At 37.2% G+C, this 16917-nt stretch overlaps 1 protein-coding gene across 8 annotated transcripts in view; it reads left to right on the top strand.

Moving 5' to 3' along the window:
• The window catches only part of Ppef1 (protein phosphatase with EF-hand domain 1), a 127066-nt gene that overhangs the window by 96069 nt on the left and 14080 nt on the right, over nucleotides 1-16917 (top strand). For all 8 annotated transcript variants that reach the window (XM_078035073.1, XM_078035071.1, XM_078035072.1 and 5 more), the window contains 3 exons: nucleotides 4810-4962; nucleotides 8539-8724; nucleotides 10106-10248. In XM_078035073.1, coding sequence (XP_077891199.1) covers nucleotides 4810-4962; nucleotides 8539-8724; nucleotides 10106-10248 — 482 coding nt within the window. The remainder of the gene's footprint in view (nucleotides 1-4809; nucleotides 4963-8538; nucleotides 8725-10105; nucleotides 10249-16917) is intronic.

Genomic DNA, 16917 nt, shown 5'->3' with positions numbered 1-16917 from the left:
AAAATACAGCATCCATTCATGTTTAAATCATGAGAAAATCTAGGGCAAGTAGGAACATATCTCAACATTGTAAAAGCTATATATGACAAACCCAAGGCCAACATCATTCTAAATGGAGAAAAACTGAAAGCATTCTCTCTAAAAACTGGAACAAGGCACTTATATTCAACATAGTTCCTGAAACTCTAACTAGAACAATTAGGCAAAAGAAAGAAATTAAAGGGATATGAATAGCAAAAGAAGAGCTCTAACTATCTCTATTTGCTGACAACATTATCCTATATTTAGAGGACTTAGAACACTTCTATAGCTCATAAATTAATTCAGTATAGTAGCAGGATATAAAATTAACACTCATGTTAATTGTGTTCCTATACACCAGTGATGAATCAGCTGAAAGAGAAATTAGGAAAACTATTCTATTCACAATAGCCTAAAACAAAACAAACAAACTTGAGAATCAACAAAAGAGGTGAAAGACCTTTACAATGGAAAACTACAGAACACTAACAAAAGAAATTGAAGAAGATCTTAGACAATGGAAAGATCTCCCATGATCTTGGATAGGCAGAATTAATATTGTCAAAATGGCCAAACTATCAAAAGTGCTATACAAATTTAATGCAATTCCTATTAAAATTGCAATGACATGCTTTATAGATATAGGAAAAGCAGTCATGAAATTCATTTGGAAAACTAAGAGGCCCGGAATAGCCAAAGCAATCCTTAGCAAGAAAAGCAAAGCAGGAGGCATTACATCACCTGACCTTAAATTATACTACAGAGCTATAATAACAAAAACATCATGGTACTGACACCAAAACACATGTAGACCAATGGTACAGAATAGAAGACATAGAGACAAACCCATATAAATACAATTCTCTTATACTCGACAAAGGTGCCAAAAATGTATTTTGGAGAAAAGATAGCCTCTTCAACAAATGGTGCTGGGATATCAGCATAATAGCAGGATATAAAATTAATCTATATGTAGTAGAATGAAATTTAACCTCTCCTATCTCTCACCCTGCACAAAACTTAAAGTGGATCAAAGACCTAGGTACTAGACTGGAAACCCTGCACCTACTAGAAGAAAATGTAGGCCCAACACTTCAATCTGTCAACTTAGGAAATGACTTCCCCAACAAGATTCCTAAAGCACAAGAAGTAATATAAAAAAATCAACAAATGGAATGATATCAAACTAAAAAGCTTCTTTACAGCAAAGGAAACAATCAAGAGCATGAAGAGATAACCTAAAGAATGGGAGAAAAGCTTTGCCATCCACACCTCAGATAAGGTATTAATTTCCAGTATATACAAAGAACTCAAAAAGCTTAATACCAAAAATAAATAATCCAATCGATAAGTGGGCAAAGGAACTAAACAGATGCTTTTCAAAAGAAGAAATACAAATGGTCAATAAATATATGAAAAATGTTCAACATCTCTAGCAACTAAAGGAATGCAAATTAAAACTACACTGAGATTTCATCTCAGTCCAGTCAGAAAGGCAATTATCAAGAATACGAGTAACAGTAAATGTTGGTGAGGAGGTGGGGAAAAGGGTATATTCATATATTGTTGGTGGGGCTGAAAATTAGTGCAACCACTCTGGAAAGCAGTATGAAGATTCCTCAAAAAACTAGGAATAGAACCACCATTTGACCAAGTTATTCCACTTCATGGTATATATCCAAAGGAGTTAAAAATCAGTGTAGTACAGTGTACAGCCACATCAATGTTTATATTATAGCAGCACAATGTACAATAGCTAAGCCGTGGAACCAATCTAGATGCCCATCAACAGATTAATAGATAAAGAAATTGTGGTATTATACACAATGGAATATTACTCAGCCATAAAGAATGACTTTGTGGTATTTGCCAGTAAATAAGTGGATCAGGAGACTATCAGCTAAGTGAAATAAGCTAATTCCCCCAAAACAAGAGAATGAATGTTCTCCCTGATATGTGGATGCTAATCCACAATAAGAGGGGGAGAGGAAGAATAGAAGTTCAGGGGATTATACAAAGGGGAATAAAGGGAAGGGAGGGGAGGAAGAACAGGAAAGACAGTGGAATGAATCTGACATAACTTTCCTATGTACATATATGAATACACCACAGTGAATCGCAACATAGTGTATATCCACAAGACTGGGATCCTAATTAGAATAATATATATATTTCATGCTTATATAAATGTCAAAACATAGATTCTACTGTCATGTACAACTAAAAAGAATAAAGTGATTTTATAATTTTCATAAGATGTGTTTAAAAGTGTGAACCAGAGTGATTTTTCTTTTCTATAGATTAGGATTCATCTTTGTTTAAAATAAAGGCTAAACATTAAAAAAACACAGTAGATATGATTCTTGCCAAGAACAAAGGAACATGGTGTTTTTGTCTGTCAAATATTGGCAAGCACATGGCATGAATGCTATACTCTCCACCACCCACCCTGTGACTACTGCACTAATCAACCATGGCAGCCACTACCAATGGCTCAGAATGAAAATTTACTTTCCTGAGGTTAGCCTGAGCATCCAGCCTCATGTAAGGCTTTTTGAGGTATTGCAAACAAGTCTCTGGAATGGCTACCCTAGCTCTGTGGAGACCCTATGTTGAGAGCTACCCTGATGTAGTAAAGACTAGAAATTCTGATATCAGACATAGTCAGATTTATATCCTGCTTCTGCCATTTCTTGGATGGTGATTGGATAAGGCACTGAAGTTTTCTAAGTCTCAGTTCCTACACCAATAAGTTAGAAATATCACTTTAGATTATTGTGAAGATTAAATTATTAACCTAGATGAAGAAAACGTATAATAATACTAAACATATAGCTCTCTGATTCTCCCTTTTGTCTTTTTCCTGATATTTGGATCTGAAGTCTGAATTTCAGTGATTAGGACAGACCCTAAGGGACATTTTTGAGCTAGCAATTTTCCCAGGATGCTTCAAATTTCATCCCCTTCAGGGATCACTGTTCCACTGGCTCATAAGACTGGTTTTATTTAAAAACTTGATATATATATATATATATATATATATATATATATATATATATAGATATATAGATAGATAGATAGATAGATAGATATATCTTGTGTCTTATATCCCTACTAGTGTAAGAACTAACAGTATAAATTTATATTAAATAAATATAATTAAACTGTGATGAAAGTAGTAGTCTTGAGCTTCTGGAACTCTATCAGATAAGATACAAAGGTAGATTTCCAAGTTCAGTTTTATAATCCCCATGTTCTTATTCCATAGGACCCTTCAATTGTCAGATTATCACACTTCCTGGTTTGTACCTGTGGTGGTGGTATAATTTAATAAGGGAGGGGTAGTGTTGAGGAAACCTAATGGCAACTTCTCTTCTAAATTAATTGAAAGGATTTTGGATGATGAGCAGGTTGGAGGTCAATGTAGAGGGATAGAAAAGAAAAACTCTATAAGACTAAATCTCTGGTATTCTTGAACTCCCCAGCAGTGAGTATTTCAAAAGAAGAAATATAAACAATGGCTAGTAGGACTCCCAAGAAAAAATGGTGATGTGATGCCTTAGAGGAGCTAGGCAACATTATCTCAAAATCCTAAGTGGTCTTGAAAACTGCAGAATAGCACAGACTTAAGGAACCATGTGGCCTTGCCCTATGAGTTTATCAGAAGTGAATTGTGTTGACCTAGATTCAGAGGGCTTTCCTAGAATATTCTGGTCTGCCTAAAACCTGAGGATATTTGCCTGGGAATGACAGAAAAGGTAGGCTCTGAACTGGCTAATAATAGCTGAGATAGAAATTTCCAACAAGCTCAGTGAGACAAGGCTTTAGAATAAGATCCTTTTTTTTTTTTTTTTTTGAGGCAGGATCTTGCTAAGTTGCTGAGGCTGGCCTTAAACTTGGAATCCTTCTTGTCTCTCCTCCTGAGAATTAATAGGCCTGTGCTATCATATCCAGCCTCAATTTTATTTTTGAAAAGATTTCATACATACCATAGTTTTTAGTAGAAACTAGGTACCTACTCCAGAGAATAGTGAGCTGTGGTCACCAGTGTAGCAGAAGTATTGATTGAAATAGCTTTGTGTTAAGGTATGGTGCTACAAAGACACAAGAATAAAATTATTATTTCAGGTTGTATAAGGGAATGCAGAGGGATTAGAATAGTTGAAATTCTATCAGAAAGACATTTTATTTTCCAAAGTAACACTGGAGTGTTGTTAGAGAACATAATCAATTGCTGACAGGTCAGACTGAGAACTACAGTACATTTACGTTAAGGGCTTCCAAAGTTTTTAATCCATGTCCCATTTAGAACTTTTCTGATACAGATGTACTTTTTTTTCATTTCTCCTGCAAAATACAACAAAATGAAAAGCAGCTGTCCTTTTAATAGATTTTTCTGAACTCCTCCAAGCTCCAGATGAAGGCTCAGAGGGGGACTAGTTTTCCCTGCACTTAACATCTTTCATTTCCTGTGATGGTGCCTTAGAAGCTGTTTAGCACCTGCATACGTATATGTGCCTCTGGTATCCTTTAGAAACTTTAATGTGAGTCTTTCCCTGTAGTGCGGTGTCTTTAGTTGAAAAATGTGCAAACAGAATTTAACAGGCCCACTTTACAGACAACAGTGGGTCAACGAGTCATAGGAGGTAGGAGAGTCAGAAAAGGTTTCTGTGTGTTTTTCATTGGGTTGAGGCACACCAATATAGACAGAATCCTAACTGTTACTGAAGTGTCTGCATGCAGCACAATAAGCAGAGTATTTCACTAAAACATGAATTTGTTTTATAGATGAGATCTGTGCTGATGCCACCAGTGTCAATAAATAGAGGCCATGCCACCGACTCTAAGAAAAGTAAAGGGGACATTACTGTTACTTCATCAGGAAAAGTCAAATCAAATGGTTTCCCTTCTCAACAGTTATCAAAGCATGAATGGGAGCAGGTAGGTAATTAAAGTGTTCCCAGAGTGGCAATGAAGACACCAGCATAGATGATGTTGTACCTTACAATATATAGATAAAAGTAACTTACCTTTATAAGCAAACCATACGATTCTCTCAGAATTCATCACTGCATTTTGATACTTTTATTGAGATATAATTCATATATCATATAAATTACCGATTTAGGGTATATAATTCAGTAGTTTTTAGTAAACTTACAACTATCACTACAGTCTAATTTGAGAACATTTTTTTCAGTGAAGAAAGAAACCCCATACCTATTAGCAGTCACTCTCCATTCTCCCCTTTTCCTGTCCCCCCCCAACCCTAGGCAACCATTAACCTGCTTTCTGTCTTTATAGATATGCTAATTCTGAACATTTTATTGTAATGGGCACATACAATATGTGATCTTTCATGTCTGGAATCTTTTACTCAGCACAATGTTCTTTAGGTTCATCCATGTTGTAGCATATGTCAGTACTTTATTTCTTTTAATTGTTGAATGATGTTCTATATGGGTAGATCATATTGTATTTATTCATTTATTGGCTCATGGACATTTGGGTTGGTTTCCATTTTTTTACTGTTATGAATAATGCCTTTATGAACATTCGCATACAACATGCAAGTTTTTATATGCACATATCTTTTCATTTCTCTTGAGTATATATATGCAGTACATACTCAATATGAATTGCTGAATGATAACTCTAAAGTTAAATATTTTGAAAAAGTTCCAAACTGTTAGCCCAAGTGGCTATACCATTTTACATTCCCATCAGCAATGAAGTTCTAATTTCTCCTCCATTCTCACCAGCACTTACTATTGCCTGTCTGTACCCCCGACTCTTTTGATGCTGGAGATTAAACCTAGGGCCTTGCACTTGTCAAGCACATGCATTACCACTGAACTACACCCTTTTGATTGTAGCCATCCTAGAGGGAGTATGGTGGAATCTCATGTGTTTTTGATTTATTTCAGATTGAGGAGATTTAAAAGGCTGAGACACAAATAGATATTTGTCATTCTGATCATTAAAATCCATATGTCAGTGAAAGTTTCCCACTTTTTGGTTTGAAAATTATTAGTAAAAAATGTTGCAAATACTTAATCTCTCATGCAGTTACCATCCTAAGACTCCTGCATCTCAGAGGATAGGTTGTTGTTAAGAAAAAAAGAGATGGTTTCTATGGAAAAATTTATTTCACTTAAAAAGAGCCCTTAATAGCATTTTTGTTTGTTTGTGAGCTCCAGAATTAAACCTATGTTACAACTATAGTCTAAGAAAACCTAGTCAAATGAATAATTTCTAAACAGATAAGAAATATATAGTCCCCAGTACCCCTTATCCCCATACACAAAATGGAGATTTCATGGAATGGATTCTGATAGAGATGCTCATTTCTTGAAATTGTTATCCCTTATGATCTTGAATCAAAGAAAATAAGTTTTAGATATATATTTTTCATTTCATTAATAACAACTGAGACCAAAATAGGTGAAGTGATTTGCCCAAGAGGACATAGATAATTACTTGAAGAGATGAGTTCTTGACCAGTGCTTATTCTAGTTCAACAGAGTTCCATCATATGTAGGTTTAATTTATGTAGATTTCAACTGTCATATATGGCAAAGAGGGCAAAAAAAGAAAAATACTGTAAAAATTTATTTTTGTAAATAGTCTTTTTTACATACTATTTTATATGTATATACATAAACATAATTATTGTATAGGATTATATAGATAAAACCACGTATAATGTACTTTCAGGATAATTTAAGAGGTTTTTCCAGGGATAATTTTTCTATAAATGATTCATATTCTTGTAGGAATTGAAAACTTAATCCCTTCCTAATAAAATACAACCCCTTGTGTTTTGTGTTTGAGCCTTCGTTATACTGCAGGTCAAAGATGAATTAGTTGGTGTAAAAGCCAGATATGACTCAGTTTAAAATGCAAATGCTATTTTTGTCATAAACAGCAGCATAGTAAAGGTGTTGCATTGTATTTATTTGTACTGGTTGTGCCCATGTTAGAATTCAGTGAGGGGTAAGGAAACTGCTAGGGTTGATTCTTTTTTGGAGTGGTTTTTATTTTGAACTCAATCAATCTTCAAAAAGCTGCAAGTGTCTGATCTGTGCCTTGTGCAGGATTTCTCTAGTTTTGACCAAATGCTGACCATTCCAGGGTGGTTGTCCTGCCAGTTCTGTTCTTTCCACCTCACTGCCCTTTCCCTCATTTATTTCTAGTTTCCCTTCAATACTAAACCTGTAATGGATACACAGTCAGATTTAGTAGAGCAACCATTTTGGGTTCTTAAGACCTGATTTGGTCCTACTAGAATAACTGCACAACTTAAAACGCATGCTTTTTCATGCCCTCAAAAGAAACATGTGGAGGTAGAAGGGCTAAAGGTATACTCAGCAGTAAAACACTTGCCCAGGATACCCAGCACTTGAGGTCCTAGGTTCAATTACCAGCACCAGCATCAAAAACCAAAACCAAAAGAAAAAACGAAATGTGGAAAATATAGACTTTCAGAATTATAGCATGTTAGAACTTTGAGGTACTTTACTGATCAACTGGCCCAAATGTCAGATTTAAAAGATTTTAAATGTGGGACCCAGAGAGTTTTCCTAGGGTTGTTGCTATCTTTAGTGACAAAGGTAGTTTTTATTACTGCTCTTGAAGTTCTTATAGGAGAAGTTTAAATAAAGACATGTTACACTTGTACATTGGAGCTGTAAAGAAAGAGCTTCCAAATTTTCATGAAAAATATTCTTAGAAACTTGGGTATTCTGTCCTGGGTATCATGTGACATGTGCTTGCCTCTTCCACACACTTACCCCAAAAGAAATGTTACGCTAATAAAACTCTATGGATTTAGGAGAATACCTGGTAGAAATAAGTCATTGAGCAAATATATTGCTGAAACTGAGAATGTCCATATCAAGTTGGTAAAAGGGGAAGAAGGTTCTTTAAGAATGTTCTTGAGTGAACAGCTTTCTCTGTTTGTGGTGGGAAAGAGCAAGCGCTTCCTCAGGCTGTTTGTTCAACAAGACAAAAGCTCCAGGCCCAAGTCCCAGCTGGGTGAGCTAACTAATTTCTTTGACTATATTAAGAATGCCTAATGTGTTCCTTATGGGGAACTACTTTCTTCTGTGAACATGACAATGAAACTATTTTAAAAGAAAAGAATGGACAAATGTGTTGACCCACTCCTGTAATCCCAACAACTTTACTGCATGCCTGTAATCGCAGCAATTTAGAGGCTGAGGCAGGAGGATTGCAAGTTCAAGGCCAGCTTCAGCAACTTAGACCCTATCTCAAAATAAAAAGGCCTAGGGACAGAGCTCAGTGGTAGAGTGCCCGTGGGTTTAATCCCCAGTACTTAAGAAAAATTATTCTGGAAAGGATGCATGGAGTAGATGAGTATGAAGCAATTTTAAAGGAGGAATGGAAAAGAGCCTTTGGTATACTTTGGGTTAGTATATCTGGTAAATAAGTTGGAATCTAGAAAGACAGACTCTCACTTATAGGGAGCAGCCTAATTTGGTTTGTTCTTCCAAGGTTGTTGACATTCTGTGGAGTGACCCCAGAGGAAGAAAAGGCTGTTATCCAAACACAAGTCGAGGAGGAGGCTGCTATTTTGGACCAGACGTTACCTCTAAGATTCTCAATAAATACCAGTTGAAGATGCTCATTAGGTCTCATGAATGTAAGCATGATGGGTATGAAATCTGCCATGATGGGAAGGTAAGCTAACATTGTTGGTGACATCCTCACAGACATACTTCCTCCAAGAATAGAGTCTTCTCATCACAGAGAGTGTCTGAACTAGGAGCCCATAAGAAGATATCTTTCCTAGTACCAAACAAAAAGCAGACACTGGCGGGTTCATATATAGGTTGTTTGAAAGGCCCTCACTCTCCCATACCCTAAGAGATATTTGACTTATTTGCTGGTCTTTATTAATCCCAAAAACAGATTAATGAAATTCTGACACATGGCACTAAGTACACACACACACACACAGAGGCTTCATTCTTATTGTAATACAACTCAAGAATGTACTTTTCCTCACAGAGTACATGGAAGGCAGCAGTGAATCTACTTTGTTCTCTTCCACTTTTTGCACATTCCTTGTGCAGAGTACAAAACACTTTCCTTCAACTGGCTGAATAGGCAGTCTCCTGCCAGTAGCTCTCCATGGTTAGTTTTGCTGTAGCCATGAGAATGGAGTGTATTCTGCTCCTTCAGTGATGTTAATAAGGTTAGAAGTGGTGAGGACTGAGGAGATGATTCCCGTCCTCCTCCATTGACCTGGTTAGCCTCTTTTTCTATAGTGAAGAGCAATAAATAACAATCAATACCAAATTGTGTGACATTTCTTCCTTTGCTTTTTCTTAACTATTAATTTATTTTAGGCTCATACTAATATTGTAAGATAAGTAAAGTGAGTATTTTTAGGACTTCTTTATAATGAGAAAATGGATAGAAAATAGCAGTGGTTTATCTGAAATGACATGCTTATTATGACAGAATTGGGCCTAAGCCAGGTTTTCTGTCACTGACAAGTATTTCTTTCCATATTCCACCATACTCCTAAGGCTTGTTCCTTCCCAAGACAGTGGTCATGGTTTCATAGTCTTGGCACTATTTCTCTGCCCTTAAAGCACTGGCTTTGTTGAGCTTTGAACCCTCTAAGTTGTCTTATTCAATGAATGAAGTTACTCAGCTCCAAGCAAAAGAAAAAGACTGAGCTACTAGACAAGTTTTATTTTGAATGCTCAGATGTAACAAGATAAGAAAATAAGGGATTTATCGCCTTGGAAAATTAGAATTTGCAAAACCAAACACTGAAGAGGATTCTAAGATCTGGCACTAAAATTATACACGGTCATGCACTGGAGATATTGAATGAGTGTCTAGGAGGTAGTACTCCTGGAGACACCGAGTGAAAACCTTTGTTTTCCTCCAGTGGACTCTTTAAGAAATCATGTTAGACTTGGATAATTTGCAGAAATTATGAACTGTGTTTAATTTTTGCTTTTTAATAATTAAGCTATTTCTGACTTTATTGAATAAACTTTTGAGAACTAATTTTATGAACCTGATTCTCTTTTTTACTAATCAGGTTATTACCATATTTTCTGCTTCTAATTATTACGAAGAAGGCAGCAATCGTGGAGCTTACATCAGACTGAGTTATGGTATGAACCCACGATTTTTCCAGTACCGAGTAACTAGTTCAACATGCATGAGCCCTCTTCACCAAAGGTGAATATATTCAGAAAATACCAAACACTGTTATTGGTGATCCAGTAGACCAGTTATAAGTGATTAAGAGCAGCCACAGAGGTGAAGGCAGTCACTTACACAGTTACCCATTGGTTTAAACAAAACGAATTAGTTCTAGACACCAAATGATGAATACACCCATATTTGATACCAAAGGAGCAATTTCCAATTTATACATCTTTTAATACAGTTAAAGCAGCCAATACCCACAAATGTAACTAAATATAAAGAAGTCTTCACACCCACTCAGTGTTCCCTAACCTGTAGCCTTCTATGTTCCTCAAACAGCCCTGTTTGTCTTTCCCCTTCTTCTCTTCTCTACCCAGAAGTGTATAGAACTAAAATGTTGAGTATTTCTTCATGTGATGACAATGACATTCATAGTTTATCTTCCTTTTCTCCCTGTAACACTATCTTTTTAGAATTTTTACATTATGAAACTAATATGTTTATTGTTAACAGATTAAAAAAGGAAGATAAAGAAAATGTTAATTACCTTCACTCTCCTTTTACTTTTCTTTTTTTAAAATTTTTTTTAGTTGTTGATGAACTTTTATGTTCACTTATTTGTATGTGGTGCTGAAAATCGAAACCAGTGCCTCATGCATGCTAGGCAAGCATGCTACCACTGAGCCACAACCCCAACCCCTCTCCTTTACTTTTCAATAATCCTTTTCCCCAGAAGTATTTAAAACTAACAGCCATGAATGACCTCTTTCACCTTCTTCTCCTTGCTCATACAAAAAGAGATAAGCACTTATTAATTCACTGAATAAAATAACTGTGAGCATGTACTATGTGTCAGACACTGTTTTAGGTACAGGTTAGATACAGCAATGAATGAAATAGGCAAAAATTCCCTCAACAAATACTTATGCCAGTATGAGGAGAAAGATAGTAAACAACATATATACTTTTATATATATGGATATATATATATATCCATATATATACACAGTGTGTGTGTGTGTATAAAGGTAGAATCACATAAAACCTCTATACTACCACTGAATTTCTGCCCTTAAAGATTTCATCATGATGGGCTAGGGTTGTAGCTCAGTGGTAAACCATTTTTGCCTTGCCCATGTGCGGCACTAGGTTCAATCCTCAGCACCACTTAAAAAATACATAAAGGTCTTATGTCCATCTACAACTAAAAAACATTTTAAAAAATTTTCATCATGAACATCACTCCAAGTTAGCATATATAAATCTGATTCATTCATTTAAGTAGATGCATAATGTTCTGTAGTATGTAGTACCATAACAATTAATAGAGTGAATAAGTCTTCAATTGATGCCCATATTGGTTACAGGATCTTAAATTTAGAAAAAAATATGATATTAAACATTCCTCTATGTAAGGAACTACATTAAGCAAAACCCCCCACCCCAAAAATCCAATTTAAAAAAATGGGAAAATGACTTAAATATATACTTTTCCAGAGAAGACATAGGATTTAGTCATCTTTTTTGTTGCTGTGACCAAAAGATCTGAAAAGAATAACTTGTGAGCATGTACTATGTGTCAGACAATTAGAGGAAGAAAAGTTTATTTTGGTTCACAGGGTTAGAGGTCTCAGATGGCTGACTTCATAGCTTTGGGCCCAAGCTGAGGCAGAACATTGTAGCAGAAGGGCATGGTGGAGGAAAGCAGCTTGGAATGGCAACCAGGATGCATGCAAACAGAGAGTCCTACTCACCAGGGACAAAATATAAACCCAAAAGGTATGCCCCCAGTGACCTTCTTTCAGCCACTCCCTGTCTATAGTTATCTCCCAGTTAATCTATAGCAGTGGATTAATGCACTGATTAGGTTAAGGTTCTCATAATCCAATCATTCCATCTCTGGATTTTTTTGCATTGTCTCACACATGAGATTTTGGGAGGCACCTCATATCTAAACCATAACATTCTGCCCCTAGCCCCTGAAAGTTCATGCCCATCTCATAATTCAAAATAACATTTAGCCCATTTCCAAGAGTCCCCATATATTTAGCATTGCTCAAAACTCCAGGTCAAAACTCTTGTTTGAGGGTTGTGGCTCAGTGGTAGAGCGTTTACCTAGCATGTTTTAGGCTCTGGGTTCAATTCTCAGCACCACATACAAATAAATAAAGGTCTTGTGTCATCTAAAAATATATTTTTAAAAATTTTGTTTGAGACTCAAAACAAACTCTTAGCTGTTTTATAGCAGCTCAATTCACAATAGCTAAACTATGGAACCAACCTAGGTGCCCTTCAACAGATGGATAAAGAAATTGTGGTATATATACACAATAGAATATTATTCATCCTTAAAGAAGAATGAAATTATGACGTTTGCCAGTATATGGATGGAACTGGAGAATATTATGCTAAGTGAAATAAGCCAGTCACAAAGTACCAAATGTTTTCTCTGATATGTGTTTGCTAATTAACAATAAGGGGGGGAGGCAGAGAACAGAGGTACCTTGGATTAGACAGAGGGAAGTGAAGGGAGGGGAGGGTGTATGGGGGTAAGAATGATAATAGAATGAATCACATATTATTACCCTGTGTGTATATATGATTACACGACCTGTGCAACTCTACATCATGTACAACCAGAAGAATGAGAAGTTATACTCCATTATGTATGATGTGTCAAAATGCATTCTACTGTCATGTATAATCAATTAGGAAAAACTAAAAAATTTAAAAAGAAAACCTCTTAGCTGTGAGAATAAAGATCAAAAACAAGTTACATAAACATATATAATGGCATAGAGTAAACATTTCCATTCCACAAAGGAGAAATAGCAGCATAGAAAGAAGGGATAGGACCAAGGCAAGACCAAAATCCAGCTGGAAACACATCCTGTAGCTCTATATCCATCATCTGAAGCATATGGCATTGTGATATTCTCTTCAAAGGGATTGTGTAGCTCTGCCCCTATGGTTTTGCTGGTGGCAGTCCACATGGCTTGTTTCTTATTGATTCTTGCAGCTTTTCTTGGCAGATGTTCCATGTTACCGGCATCTCCCAGTCTTGGGGGTCTCCACTGCAGCTTTGGCTTCCTCTCACATCTTCACACATTGCCCTCTCAGGGACAGCTTGTGGGAACTCTGACCCTGCTACACTTTGCCTAGTCTCCCAGGCATTTCTTTGAAATCTTAGTGGAAGCCTCCATGACCCCCTACCTACAGCATCCTGCATTCCTGTAGGACCAACACTATGGTTGGTGTTGATGCCAAGGTCTGCCACCATCTCAAGCAGTAGTCAAGCATTCTAGGATGATGGCTGCAGCAGCCTCTGAATGCCTGGGTGGCTGAGACTGTGAAACAACTTTCTAGGCCCCCTGTGTGAGCAGGGTGCTCCCATGGTCTCTTCTTGGAGGAATTTTTACTTTTACACCATTGACTCTGAGATGGGTATGGTCTTGCCAGTTCCTGAGATACCCTCATGCCATTTTTCCAATTGTTCCTGGGTAAAGTACTTAGCAGTGTCTCTTTCCTGGCTGTAATCTCTTTCACAACCACGCCTTCCTTAACCCCAGTTTTACTCACACTTTTATGGTCGAACTGCAAGTTTTTCAAATCTTTCTGCTCTGCTTTCTGTTCTTGGTTATCAAGCAAACTTGGCTAAAAGCTGCCAGCAACACCCATGCCACTGTCTCAATGCTATGCTGCCTTAAAGTTTTCTCTGCCAAATTAATTAGTTCATCACCTTTAAATTTAGCCTAACAGAAAGTCTCAGGACAGGAGCAAAATGTAGACAGCTTCTTTGCCAAAACATAACATGAGTGGCCTCTAGTTCAATTTCCAATAGAATCTTCCTTCTCTGAAACCTCATGAGGCCAATTTTTACTGCCCATTGTCCTATCAGCATTCTTCTGAGCTCCCAACAGAATTGTCCATTAAGTTCCACTGAAAACATTCTAAAGCTTTTCCAGCTTGCATCTCTAATTCAACACCTCCCTGCAACCATGCATACCAGCTTCAAAGGCTTCTGAACCACATAATCAGGTTCAGAAGCAATAACCCCACTTCTCAGTACCAATTTCTTTTCTAGTCAGTTTTTTTTTTTCTTTCTAACTTCATAGCTCTGGGCCCAAGGTGAAGCAGAACATCATAGCAAAGAAGGAGAAATAGAGACACACCAGGGACAAAATATAAACCCCAAAAGCATGACCCCAGTGACCTACTTCTTCAAGTCACACTCTACCTGCCTATAGTTATGGACCTGTTAATCTTTATCAGTGGATTTATGCACTGATTTAAAGCTCTCACAATCCTATCATTGTATTGTCTCACACATGAGCTTTTGATGGACACATCACATCTAAACCATAACAACATACAAATGGTCAACAGGTACACAAAGAGGTACTCAACATCACTAATAATCAGGGAAATGCAAATCAAAACTATAATGAGATATCACCTCACACCATTAGGAGGATGCCTGTTGTCAAAAAGATGACATAAGTACATACTGTAAAGTTGACCCATTTGAAGTGTACAACTCAGTGATATTTAGTATATTTACAGAGTTGCACAACCAATGCCATTGTGTAATTGCCATACTAGAAAGAAAACTTATACCCATTAGCAATCACTTCCCCATTACCTCCTCCTATTATAGCTCTAGATAGCCTCTAATCTGATGCAGTCTGGCTGGGCACAATTCAGGAGCCACTTGTCAAAAGAAACAAACTTTATTTTTAGAACACACACACCAAACCACACAGCTCTTCAGGAAAACCTTCAGAGCCCAACTGCCACCACTGGCTTCCCACAAGCCTCTCAACCTCCCCCACTCCTCCTGCTCTTGAGGCCGATTGGCTGGGTCGCATGGGCGGAGCCCAAAGTCCCCCAGTGAGCAGCTCCGTGGTCTGAAAGGGTGGGGAAACAACCCAATGAGCATCACCTCAGAGGAGCCAATCAGTTGGCAGCTAGAAGTTTGCTGGGGCCGCTGTTAGCCAATCATCAGCCGGCAGCTGGAAGTTTGCTGAGGCCCCTTTGGCTGTGGCTCTCAACATCTCCCCCTCTCTGTTTAAACAACAAGCATGTGGCTTAGGGACCGTGCCTGCCTTAGGTTGTCCAATACTACATATGGTCCTTACCCGTCGTTGGATGAGCTGACCTCAAGGCGTCAGCCTCCTGTCTTAGGTTGGTTGGTACCATTGCAGTTGGATCTTACCCGTCATTGACTACCGGTCCAGCATACAGCCACACCTGTGGATAGGTCTTTGTACCAGCGGGGGGCGGGGGGGGTGAGGTTCTTTGCCTCACCTCTGTTGGCCCCCAAATTTTAGCTGAACGACAATTACAAGCAGAAGGGAGGAGGATACACCAAGCCAATTGATGGCTCCTTTTGGAAAAATTGTACCACTGATGACACCATCAGCAAAAATACCCCAACACTACCACAAATTGCTGCACCAACAGATAGTTCACAATGCATACAAGTGATACATAATCCAGGCAAGTTCTGCAAGCAGTTCAGTGATGGCTATTGCAGAAGCTGTAAATTGGTTTTATCTTTGTCTTCACTGGTACTGGGATGAAGATAGGAATTCTGGCAGTAATGGCTAAAGAAAAAAATTATGTGACATTCCAGAAGGCACTAAAAGAAAACAATTTTCTGAACAATTTACATTATCTTGAACAGAATTATTAAATATAATGAAAAGGAAAGGTGAAAGTAAACAAACAGATCTGTTAACCTCCTTTTTTGTTCACATATTAAAACAATCCTCAACAGCTGTTTACCCAATTTAAATTAAACCATTTAAATCATGTGAATTAAAAAAAAAATTGGGATCCATTTTTTCATGAGCGCTCATCATATATGATATATGGACATACGTACATACAAACATACAACATAAAACACAAGCGTGCACACATAATACATACAACACATAACATAACAGTAAAGGCCTTATAACTTTTTACAGGCGAAATCTCCATTGCAATGTTTAAAAACTCTATAGTCAAAAAATAGAACTGATCAGCAAAACATTAAACTAGGTCTGTATGAGCTCAAAAAACAAAATAGAACTTTATGATGTGGGAAAGGGCAATAATAAAATAGATATTGAAAAAAGCATCCTGGTTCTGTCACAGATGTAAGGATAGCCAAACTGGAGTTTTGGATATCAGCTGTTATGGATTTGAGCCAAATCATCATCTTTTTGGTCTGTAGAAATCGCTTTAGTTAATCTTTCTGGAATCCAAATTGGCTGCTGTTCTCCCTGTGGAAACATAAACAGACCCCCCGACTCCAGACAATCACTGGGTCAGGACCTTAGTTAATCTCTCTGGAATCCAAATTGGCTGCTGTTCTGCCTGTGGAAACACACAAACAGACCCCCGACACCAGACAATTACTGGGTCAGGACCTTTCCATTGTCCTGTTAGAATATCCTTCCAAAGTACCTTGGGCTTATATACATTTTTTGGACACATATGCCTTTCTGCAGCACTGAGCCCTGATGAATCCAAACCTTTCTTGATGGTATTTGCAGCACAAAAGTTTTTCATTTTGATGAAGTCCAACTTATTGTTTGTTTTTTAGTGTTGTATCTAAAAAGTCATTGCCTAAGCCAAAGTCATAAGGATTTATTCTTATGTTTTCTTCTAAGAATTTTATAGGTTTAGCTTTTATATTTAGGTCTTTAA

The sequence above is a fragment of the Ictidomys tridecemlineatus genome, chromosome X (genome assembly GCF_052094955.1).
Source record: "Ictidomys tridecemlineatus isolate mIctTri1 chromosome X, mIctTri1.hap1, whole genome shotgun sequence".
Lineage (NCBI taxonomy): Eukaryota > Metazoa > Chordata > Mammalia > Rodentia > Sciuridae > Ictidomys > Ictidomys tridecemlineatus.
The sequence above is the reverse complement of the archived record's forward strand: the minus strand, read 5'-3'. Positions and strand labels throughout refer to the sequence as shown.